Genomic DNA, 11728 nt, shown 5'->3' with positions numbered 1-11728 from the left:
CACATGTTTGGTAAACAAATGTTTGCTGCATCATACAGAGACAGAAGAACACAGAGAGGAATTTTAACAAACAGACTTTGCTATGTTCCTCCCTGTCTACCACACCTAGTTCACATTATACTGTATTTATTTATGGTGAGAGGTCCCTTCCTGGAACAGGTCTTCTAACTAAATCCTTTTGGGCAGTTAGGGGGAAGGTCAAAGATTCTTCCTGAATCCTTTAGACCTTGACTGAAATAATCCACATGCCAAAGGGGCACATCTTGGCGTGTCCTGCCCTGAACCCCACTATGGCCCTGGGATGTAAACAAGACAGGCTTCCCATTGCCATGAATAAATAATAGAAGTAACTTTGTATGTTTCTGCGTTTACCTGTTTCTTCCTTCCTGTCTCTTTTCTGTTTTTCCTTTGAAGTTCTTGAGGCCGAATCTGGCTCCTAAGAAACATCAAAGGAAGCCTGCCCCAAAGACCCCCCAGGGCCATCTCTGAAGCCTGCTTCCACCCACCGTGTGAGTCAAAATGGCTCCCCCCACAGGTGCGCTCTCTTCATTGCTGCTGCTGGTGACCCTTACAGGTAGGAAACCGTTACCCTGGAAACACCACCAGACATCACACTTGGACTTCCTATCTTTGGCTTAAGTAACTCAGATCAACCTGAGGAGGTGAAGGTGCTGTGTGTTTGCTTTCCAATAGACTTATTTCATATATAAAAAGGCAGATCTCGAGTTTCCCTGGTGGCGCAGCGGTTGAGAGTCCGCCTGCCAATGCAGCGGACGCCGGTTCGTGCCCCAGTCTGGGAAGATCCCACGTGCCGCAGAGCGGCTGGGCCCGTGAGCCATGGCCGCTGAGCCTGCGCGTCCGGAGCCTGTGCTCCGCAACGGGAGAGGCCACAACAGTGAGAGGCCCGCGTACCGCTAAAAAAAAAAAAAAAAAAAAAAAAAAAAAAAGGCAGACCTCATGCATAAGTGGTTTCGGGAAACAGGCATTTAAATTTTTTATCATGACTATTTTGGGGGAAATAAAATCACATTTCATATATACCAGGAAAACTTCATGTATTTATTTAAAAGAATTGCATAGTAGATCTTTTTTGGAAAGCAAATGACAGACTTTTTTTTTATCGTAAATCTTTATTTTCATATAGTCTGTTTGCTTCTTGTTGACACACCATGGCGTAAAATCATTGGTGAGCATCAATTCTGATGCTTCATGCCCCAACTAGGCCAGCCAAGCCAGCTGAGCCCCTTTGAACTTACCAAAGATTGAGGATGGAGATATGGCCAGAGAAACTGGTTTTACATCCGGGGTTTGTCCAAGTATGGTAAAACCAGGCTGAGGCTTCCCTGAGAGTGACCCTGGTTAAAATGTGGTTTCCTGGGCCCCATCCAGACCTACTGAATCAGAACTTCTAGTGGGTGTGACGCAGGAGTCAGAAGCATCTAAATTTTTATAAGCACAGTTTTAGATCATACAAGGGCCACTTCAGGAAATACTACAATCGGGAAAGCCCTATCGTTTCCTGAAGTTTACTCTCCCCACGCCATCCGTCCGTCTTATTAAATTCACCACTGCTTAGTATGCAAGGCAAGATGTTCCTTTATTCCATACTCGGTGTACTCTTTACTCTGGAGAATGCTGTCGTCAATGTTTGAGCCCTCTTTTCTCTCTCTCTCTCTCTCAAATCCCCACTTTTTCACTGCTTTTCGTCTTTTTCTTATGAGGTGTTTTTCATTAATTCAAAGTTCCTGAGTTACTGAGCCCAAATAATGTGATTTAGGGTTTGTCTGTCTTTTCTCTCTATCCTCTTTACCTTTGATAAGATGCTAACCGATGATTTTATTGATCTGTCAACAATCATGGAGTGCCCACTGTGTTCATGGATTGGGCTGCCAACTTGTAGAGGGGACAAACATGTGAGTGTTTCCGGTCTCTTCAAGAACGTTCTTGAGTGAGTCTAATAGATTCTAAAGTAATTATGGCAACTTGGCCCAAAGGGAGAATGGTTTAGTTGTTGCAAAACCCACCTTTTCAAACTTCTTTCTTTAGCGTTCAGATCTCTGCTTAAGGTATGTTATATCTAAACAGCCCATTCAGGTGATTTTTTGCAGAACAAAATGATGATCTGTCCCAGAGGTATGAGGTTGGCCAAAAAGTTCCTTTGGGTTTTAAGTAAAAATAAAAGACACATTTTTCATTTTCACCAAGAACTTTATTGAACAACGTATTCACCATTTTTTTTTTTTTTGGATTCACCATTTTGTTCCACTACCTTTTGCCATTTTTCAGGCAACTTCATAATTCCGTCTTCCCAAAACTTTTTATTTTTTTGAGCAAAGAACTGTTCCAGGTACCTTTTACAGTCTTCCAGGGAATTCAAATTTTTTCTGTTAAGAGAATTTTGTAAAGAATGAAATAAATGGAAATCTGAAGGTGCAATGTCTGGTGAATGTGGCGGATGAGTCAGAGCTTCCCAGGTAAGCTGTAACAGTTTCTTCCTGGTCATCCAAGAAACATGCGGTCTTGTGTTACCCTCATGGAAGATTATGCGTTTTCTGTTGACTAATTCCAGACTCTTTCATGGAGTGCTGCTTTCAGTTGGTCTAATTGGGAGCAGTACTTGTTGGAATTAATCGTTTGGTTTTCCGGAAGGAGCTCATAATAGAGGACTCCCTTCCAATCCCACCATATACACAACATCACCTACTTTGGATGAAGACTGGCCTTTGGTGGGGTTGGCGGTGATTCATTTCTCTTGCCCCGTGATCTCTTCTGTTCCACATTATTGTACAGCATCCACTTCTTATCGTCCGTCACAATTTGTTTTAAAAATGGAACGTTTTCATTACGTTTCAGTAGAGAATCACGTGCAGAAATACGGTCAAGAAGGTTTCTTTCACTTAACTTCTGTGGAACCCAAACATCAAAGCAATGATCGTAACCAAGCTGGTACAAATGATTTTCAACACTTGATTTGGATATTTTGAGTATGTCGGCTATGTCCCGTGTGATATAACATTGATTGTTCTCAATTAATGTCTTAATTTGATTCCTATCAACTTCAACTGGTCTACTGGACCACGGAGCCTTGTTCAGTGAGAAATCTCCAGCACGGAACTTCGCAAACCACTTTTGACATGCTCGATCAGTCACAGCACCTTCTCCATACACTGCACCAATCTTCTTTTGTGTTTCAGTTGCATTTTTACCTTTCTTGAAATAATAAAGCATAATATGCCGAAAACGTTGCTTTTTTCTTCCATCTTCAATATTAAAATGGCTACACAGAAATTCACCAATTTTGATAAGGTTTTTTAAAATGCACGCTGATATGACAGCTGTCACAACTGAATCTAACAAAATTGTTTCCAATGAAGTTAAAGACAACTAAGTGCTACTACAGCCATCTTATGGCAAAAAACCAAACGAACTTTTTGGCCAACCCAATAAATGGCGATCTCCACCTTCAACCTGATGGAAAACTGCTTTAAGCTTTGTGTTGAAGGTTCCTGCCATGCTTCTTACCCACGTGTAACAATTTGCTTATTCCAGGATCACAGCCTTTTCCCTGTATAATGGTTTCTGTGACACAGTTTTATAAATTGGCTTTTAAGCTTCTGGTGGCCAGAGCCAGAAATGAAACATGATAGTTCTTATGAATCATATTGCCCAAAAGGAGAGGACCCAACAGTTGTTCAAGGGAAATAAAATCTATCCTACCATTTGTGTTTGAAAGAAATTTCTAGTTTGAGTCTTCATTTAAAGGCCCCTTCATTTAAAGGAATGTAGTGATATCTTTACAAATAAGGACACTATTTTTGAGAGTAGAACTGGAAGTTGGAGATTACCTGCCTATTTTATACGCTTCATTGTCTCTTGACCTTAATTAGAAATGCTATTTTGTTATGTTCAGCAGAATTATTTTTTTTTCCTCCTCTCCATATCTGAGACTAAGCTTTTCTTTAGAAAATAGAAGGCTAAAACTATTAAGGTGATTTTCTTTAAAAGTAGATTTGGGGCTTCCCTGGTGGCGCAGTGGTTGAGAATCTGCCTGCTAATGCAGGGGACACGGGTTCGAGCCCTGGTCCGGGAAGATCCCACATGCCACGGAGCAACTAGGCCCGTGAGCCACAACTACTGAGCCTGCGCATCTGGAGCCTGTGCTCCGCAACAAGAGAGGCCGCGATAGTGAGAGCCCCGCGCACCGCAATGAAGAGTGACCCCTGCTTGCCACAACTAGAGAAAGCCCTCGCACAGAAACGAAGACCCAACACAGCAAAAATAAATTAATTAATTAATAAACTCCTACCCCCAATATCTTCTTAAAAAAAAAAAAGTAGATTTGGTTTGAGAAAATGTCATTTCAATTGAATTAAAGTGGTTTGTTGCTAGCTTATTCATTGGGAAAGATGTATATTTATTATATCTAATTCTTATTGAATTGGACCAATTAGACTTTCCTGTAGAGCCAGTGTTAGTCATTGAATGATTCTGAAAAATTTATAAGAATGATGATATGTATACAGGTAAAAAAAATAAGATGATTCTTATACTGTATTTAACCATTTCTCTTACCTCCAGTTAGAAGTGATCTCTGACTGTCATTATGAAAAATGTAACAGTTATTAAGAGAATGATCAGTGATGAGCCCTCACTAGAAAAGAGATCCTTTGCTGTTCTGAGTTCTGCAGCAGAACAGTGCTCATCAAACTATATGTGCTGAGGGACCAATTCGTTTTTATTTCCAATCTACCACCGACAGATTCTTTGGTAGAAAAATCAACACACAATTTCTACTGAAAGAAAAATGCACAGGGTATGAGTTGTGGGTTTCAGTTTTATTAAGGGACCTTCCTGAAGGCTATACCCCAGGAAACAGTCTCTCGGTAGCTCTAAGGGAACTGTTCTGAAGAGACAGGAGGAGAAGCCCATATATATATGATTTGGGGCTAGAGAATTTGTGCAGTCAAGCACACATTTTAGTAAACGATTACTGCTAGTCACAAGGAACAGATATCTCAGCTGATGATTTTAGTGCTTTTCTATGTAAGGGAAGATACAAGAATCTGGGCTCATTAAAATTCTTCCTAAGATATGCATCTAAGTATCTACGGGGCCTGTTTGTCCAAAGCACAGAGCGCCTTATCCTGTTTCTCATCCTGAATTCATTTCTGGGTGCACTGTCAGTGACTGCAGTGGGTAACGACTTTATCCTTGTAGAACTGGGTGGTGGGCAGCATTCTTTGTTTTACAAAATAAACAAAAAAGCAGGAAAGTGATTTTTGTCCTTGGAAGTCAGGGAATGACAAATTGCTGCAGAGCTTTCTAAAAGCCCCAGTTGCCCTTATTCTTTATGGACTGGTCACAGTGTTTGTGGCCTGCAGGTCACACTTACGTAGCACCGCTCTCCTTCCTGCTGTATTTGCCAACTGGCACCGTTTGTAGTTCATGGTTTAGAATGTGCTTAAAACTAGTTGTTATAGACCTGTATTTAGGACAAGTTTTTCTCTCCTTTGATATGTCATCAGAATTGATCTATCAGAATAACCTGAGATGTTTAAAAATTCAATTAACAGCATGACATTGTTCCTAAAGCAAACCTTTATAGCTGGGTTTTGGGTGAGGAGCAAAATATTGTAGTGTAAAAGCAAATACGCACGTAGAAAAGAACGCCTGTCTTCGCTGAGTGACATCATATAAAGAGAGAGGATGGACGGTTAGATGGACAGGTGGGAGAATCTATGGATGGATGGATGGGGGTGAAAGGATGGGAGGACAGATGTACGGATGGGGCTGTTGATGGATGGGCTCTAAAGCCGTGGACTTTCTATAGGAGATGCTGGTGGTTTATTTGCTTGCCAGAAGTGATATGCCTCGCTTCCTTATTGGAGACCGCGTGTTTGTAGGTTGTGCCTGTACGCAGTGCAGTGAGGGGAGGACGTATTCCAATGCCATCATTTCTCCTAACTTGGAAACTAGCAAAATCATGCCAGTGCCTCAAACCACGCCCGTGGCAGACTGCACATCTGCCTGCTGTGACCTGTACAGCTGTGACCTGGCCTGGTGGTTTGAGGGCCGCTGCTACCTGGTGAGCTGCCCTCACGAGGAGAACTGCGAGCCCAGAAAGATGGGTGCCATCAGGTCTTACCTGACCTTTGTGCTCAGGCCCGCCCAGAGGCCCGCAAAGCTGCTGGACTCCGGGGAGCTGATGCTGAACAGGGGTTCCCCGTCAGGAATCTGGGGGGACTCACCTGAGGATATCAGAAAGGACTTGGCCTTCCTGGGCAAAGATCGGGGCCTGGAGGAGATGTCTGAGTACTCACATGGGGAGCTGGAGCAGAGCCTCTTCCGGCCCATTGGCAAGCAGGAGCCCCGAGGGAGCTCCGGGTACACGGATTGGGGCTTGCCGGCCCGTGGCAAGGGAGGTTCCAACTCCTCTGCTGGAGGCAGCCCAGCAACATCGGCGGAGAAGCAGCAGGAGGGCCCAGAGCACCGTGAGCTGAACGAGTCGGCGTGGACCCCGGCCCCGAAACCCTCCCCGGGGGGAAGGTTTTTGCTTCCCTTGGTCACTACTCCACCTTCCGGAAAGGAACTGGAGAAAGAGACTTTTCAGCTCCAGGAGCAATCCAGCAACAGCTCTGGAAAAGAGGTGGGTGTGGCTGGCGTGTGTAGGAGAGGGTGGGAGGGGCTGAGTTCACTTTCAGAGCCCGGCCCCCATTAGGACACACGTCGCGCGAAGCTTCCTTTTGGGGGCACCTATTAAGGTATCGTCTAAAAAATGACTCTCAGAACCTTCCAAACAAAACATCCTCTTCCTCTGTTGTGCACTCATGACCAGACTGTTTAAAAGAGCAAATATTTCTTCTGCCTTCACAAGTCAGCCGCCTAATGATGATTTAGCGCTTCTCCTTAGAGATGCCTCTACCGGTATCTCAGATGAATGAGGTTTTATAGAAGTTTCTGGAGCCAGCTCATATACACAGCGAGTGTAGCCAGAGGCTTTGCAAATCTCTCGTGGTAGGCTTTGTAGGAGCAGAAAAAAATTTTCTCCTTTCCAAGTGTTTTGGTTGGGGTAATAATTAAATTGACGTAAGATAGATTAACAGGAGAAAAACAAATTTACTTTGGTAAATTTACTTTGGTAAATTTGGAGACCCCATAAATATATGAGAGGTGACCAAAGCAGGAAGGCTTTGTATCTTTTAAACAAAGAAACAATCAGTCTGTGAAGAATTGACAAGCCAAAGAGGATTAGGCTTGGGGTACTAAATTGGTGACAAAGGATCTGTTAAAGATAACTGTCTGAAGCATATTAACATTTTTAAGAGTTTGAGCAAAAATGCATTCAAATCAGTCAGCATCCAGTAGAGCAGGTATAAAGGAGCTCCGAGGAGCTGTACAAAATGAAAAACTTTTTTAGGCAGGAGTGGAAACAAGGAATATAAGGCAAAAAAGTGGGTTGGTTATTACAAGGTTACTTTCTTTTAAGGGGTAGTAGGGGTTTATCAAGCAGATTACCTCAAAATTATTCCTGATTGACTGGTTTAAGATTCCATTTTTGGGAGAGCTGAAACTGTAATTAAGTCTTGGTTTGGGGGCCTAACATAAAGGACTCTATTTGGGGCCTGTTGCTTTAACACGAGGTTTGTTTCTACAGCCTTCTCAGCCCTAAATTTCCCCTCTATGGTGATAAGGATACCTTCTATCCTCCTGGTACGGTGTTTTATTTTCCACGAAAGTACATATTTTCCCCTATAGCCAATTAAATTTTTTTGAGCTGCATTAAGTTGTAGATAATCCTTGAAAAGAAGGGTACCTTTTGCCTGGGAGATTTGTCTCTTGCTTTCAGGGGGGACAAAGGAGGGTCAGAGTGTTCTTCTTGCACTGGCTGTTTCTCAAGTACCTTTCATTCAGAATAATCAGCGTGCCAAAGTGCTATATTTTAGAGTGACATTCTGACCCGCTACAGTTTCTTCAAGACCCAACAGGTTCTGAGGTTGCTTGAAACTCACCAGTGAAGAATCAGTTGGATAGGAGGAACAAGATACTAAGGAGAGAACATAAGCTGTACAGAACTTTCCATGAAAAACACAGGTGAAAAGAATGGGAACCTTTGGGAGAGCAGACATACCCAAAACAGAGGGAAGGTTCAAGTGCTAACAGCAGAAGGTCAGGGAGATAGAGAAGGAGGCTGCACTGTGGGGAGAGTAGCTGGGAGCTCAGAGACTGCTCATTTGGGAAATACCAGGACAAGGTGAGGATATAGTGAGTGTGTCGATCAGGAGAAGCCGAATGCAGTTGGCAGTAAAGTGACAAAAGGACAGGTCATGGGAGAATTTAGTGTATTTCAAGATACAAGAGAGCAAATCAGAATGTAAAGGGACATAAACCAATTAAGATTTTTTTTTAAAAAAAGGAAAATATTATTTAAGATATCAGTGCTTAGGTTAGAATAAGTGAGGAAAGCTGGATTGAATTGACTACACATTATAATCTCAACCATTAAAACTTGCTAAACATTCTTTTAAGCTGTGAGATTATCAGCTTTTTTCCTGCTTTGATGTATTTTTCGTTTCAAAGTTTTCATATTTTTCTGTCCTTGTACTTATCTTAAACATTCTGAAGACTTTCAATTAAAAAATAAAGTCTCAGGGCTTCCCTGGTGGCGCAGTGGTTGAGAGTCCGCCTGCCGATGCAGGGGACACGGGTTCGTGCCCCGGTCCGGGAAGATCCCACATGCCGCGGAGCGGCTGGGCCCGTGAGCCGTGGCCGCTGAGCCTGCGCGTCTGGAGCCTGTGCTCCGCAACGGGAGAGGCCACAATAGTGAGAGGCCCGCATAACGCAAAAAAAATAAAAATAAAAATAAAGTCTCAAAGATTAACGGTGTTCTTTTCCCCCATCCCTGAGTATTAACACATTTTACCTTCTTTTATGTGGCTAAGTGAACTGCAAAAAAGAGTAGCTGTGTTTTCAGTAAATACCAATGCCCCCCTCTAGTTAACATTTGAGTTACAGCTTTGCTTCCTGTGGATCTCACACTGAGCTGCCCCTTTGGGTCTCCTATCTTCTTCGCCTGAGTTTTACTTATCTGGCTCCATACAGGCACTGGCAGTTGGAGCTCAGAAGAGCATTTTATTATCATGGTGTGAGATTTTCCCCCCAGCGCATAATATTTAATTTAAAACTTTAAGTTGGATAACCCTATAACCATAATCTTAAATTATGAATTATATACAGTGGATGATATGAATAGAGATCATTTACTTTAGAAACCTGTTCATTGTTGAATTATCTGATTGTCTTCAATTATTGCTACTCTAAGTATTTTCTCTCTTTTTATCTTGAATGTTTTCTGTATGTGTATGTTTGCCTATAATAATTCTCCAACCCAGAGTTGCCTTACATTTTTAGCAGGTAGCAGAGAATATTTAAAAGAGATGGTCTAGAGTTCCAGTGGTTTGCAATGTTAGACATGGTATTTCAAATGCTACTGAGTCTAATTTTTGAAAAAGTCAATGACATGGTGTTGTCTTGAAGAGTTCAACCTTTGTTTTTCCCCCATAACAACTTATGCTTGTAATTGATCTCCTAGGTCCTAATGCCTTCCCATAATCCTTCTCCAACCAGCCTGGAGTTCAGCCCAGCCACCATGGAGAAAAGCCCAGCTCTCACAGTCACCCCACGGAGCACAGAGCATAGCATTTCAACCCTTCCCGCTAGCACCCTCCCCACTGAGTCTGCCCCATCTCAGCAACCTGTATCTGCTCCTACTGCCCCCAGGACAGGTAATTTAAAAAATACAACTGGAAGAAATGTACTGAAGACACGCTGTAGAATATAGTAGTGACAACTTCGAAAGTTTACTCATTCCCTCCGGGCACGTTTTTGAGCATTTATCGTGTGCCAGAAATGATGCTAGGCACTGGGAATAAAAAGATGAATAGATATTGTCTTTTCCCTCCTTGACTCTATAGTCTACAGGATGAGGCTGACAGACAAATAGATGGTTTGATACAATACAGTAAGTGCTTTGAGAGGCTGCTATGGGAGCAGAAAAGGAGCAGCCCGGCTGACCGGCTCAGAGAGGCCACAGAAGCCTTTCCAGAGGTGGTAATGCTAGGATAGAGGAGCCAGCAAAAATGGAGTCAGCATGCTGTTCAGGTCGAGGGAGCGACATGTGTAATAACAATAACGATAATTACATTTACTGAGCACTTACCCAGGGCCAGGCACCACGCTCGGCATTTCCTGCCCATCCTCTCATTCACTGCCTGTGCCAGGGAGCAGAGGGACAAGAGCTCAAGGGGCATTTGGGGAAGAGCTCTAAGGGGTTCAGTATGGCTGGCACTGATCATGTAAATGGAGTGGAAATGGCAAGGTCTGAGTCTAGAGTATTTTGAAGGATCCTGTGTTCTGTGCTAAGGAATTTGTGCTTTATTGGATGAGTAGAGAGAATCCCTGAATGGTTTGAAGCAGGAAAGTGAAATGATCAGACTGGTATCAAGAAAATAGTATGGGGTTGACCTGAGGCAAGAGGATCCATTAAAAAAACTGTAGTGAGTGGTTGCAGGGATGGAGGGAAGGAACCAGATTCAAGCGATATTAGAAGGGCAGAATCATTAGAACTTGGTAAGTGGTTGAAGGTCATGATGAAGGTAAAAGGACTCTAAGATATATGAACACATGGAACTGAAAATTAGATGAGTGGTTGGGCTGAAGATAAAGGACTAGGTGTCTTCGGTGTAGAGGTGATAGTTGAAGGCCCTGCAAGGAGAGCCACGGGGTGGGCTGGGGAGAGGCCTGAGGGGTGGAACTTTGGAGCCATCATTGTATTAGGAGCTGGGACAGCAGAAGGAGCCTATAGAGCTGACTGAGTGGCTGTGACAGAGAGGTAGAGAAAGAGGAGAGCGTGGACTGAGAGAAGGAGAGAGGAGAGGTTTCCACGTTGGAAGAAGTGATGAAGGGGCTGGGTGTTACAGGAGGATTGAAAAGCTCCCATTGGATTTAATACTAAAGAAGTTACTAGAGACTTTTGTCATGTTTCCTGAGCCTTTCTGTGGGTAATGTACTTTGAGGGTTACCCTCTCTTCTTTGGTTATTTACTTTGATCCTGAGTTTCAGTAGAGAGAAGGATAATGGTGGAAGAGCTGTACAGTATATGGAAAAGGAAACTGGCCTGGGAATTAGCATCCTTGAGTTCTAGTAGCACCTGTTGCATAGAGTAGTTAGAGGATGAAATGAATTGATAATCTTCAAGGCCTTGGAACAGAGCCTGTCAGAGTTCAATCTCGTAGATAAGTGGCTGTTGACATAAATACAGTTTAAATTAGTCAGATATTGGTGGGTCTATTGCTAATGACCCACATAGCCTCAAGCAGCTTATATTGCCTCTCCAGGGCTCAATTTCTTTATCTGTCAAATGATGGGTTTGGACCAATATCCCTTTTAGGTCCACAATGGCTGATTTTTCTTGAAAAGAGTCAGTGAAAGTGACAGGGAAGAAGAGCCAGAGACGGCAGCGAAGCCTCTGCAGCTGGTCTAGGAAGGCACTCGAGGGACTGAGTACAGACTGAGAGAAGTAGATTTAAACGAGCCACATCTCCATCTAACATCTCCAAGCAGCTAGGACCTCTAGAGAGCACTCAGCTTTTCTTTAAATCTTTGCTTTTCTCTATGTGATATCTTGACGATCTCAATTGTATTTCATAAAGGGAGACTAATGTCCAGTTGA

The 11728-nt window shown here is 43.1% G+C and overlaps 1 protein-coding gene across 4 annotated transcripts in view; it reads left to right on the top strand.

The window, feature by feature from the left end:
• Positions 1–519: 519 nt before the first annotated feature.
• KIAA0319 overlaps positions 520–11728 on the top strand; it is a gene marked incomplete at both ends in the record, with an annotated part of 47811 nt that continues 36602 nt past the window's right edge. For all 4 annotated transcript variants that reach the window (XM_082664683.1, XM_082664684.1, XM_082664682.1 and 1 more), the window contains 3 exons: positions 520–574; positions 5904–6646; positions 9590–9782. In XM_082664683.1, the coding sequence (XP_082520809.1) occupies positions 520–574; positions 5904–6646; positions 9590–9782 (991 nt within the window). The remainder of the gene's footprint in view (positions 575–5903; positions 6647–9589; positions 9783–11728) is intronic.

Source organism: Grampus griseus, assembly GCF_964374135.1.
Source record: "Grampus griseus genome assembly, chromosome: 10".
NCBI classification, from domain to species: domain Eukaryota; kingdom Metazoa; phylum Chordata; class Mammalia; order Artiodactyla; family Delphinidae; genus Grampus; species Grampus griseus.
Note: the sequence above shows the minus strand (reverse complement) of the source record. Positions and strands in the feature narration are given on the sequence as shown.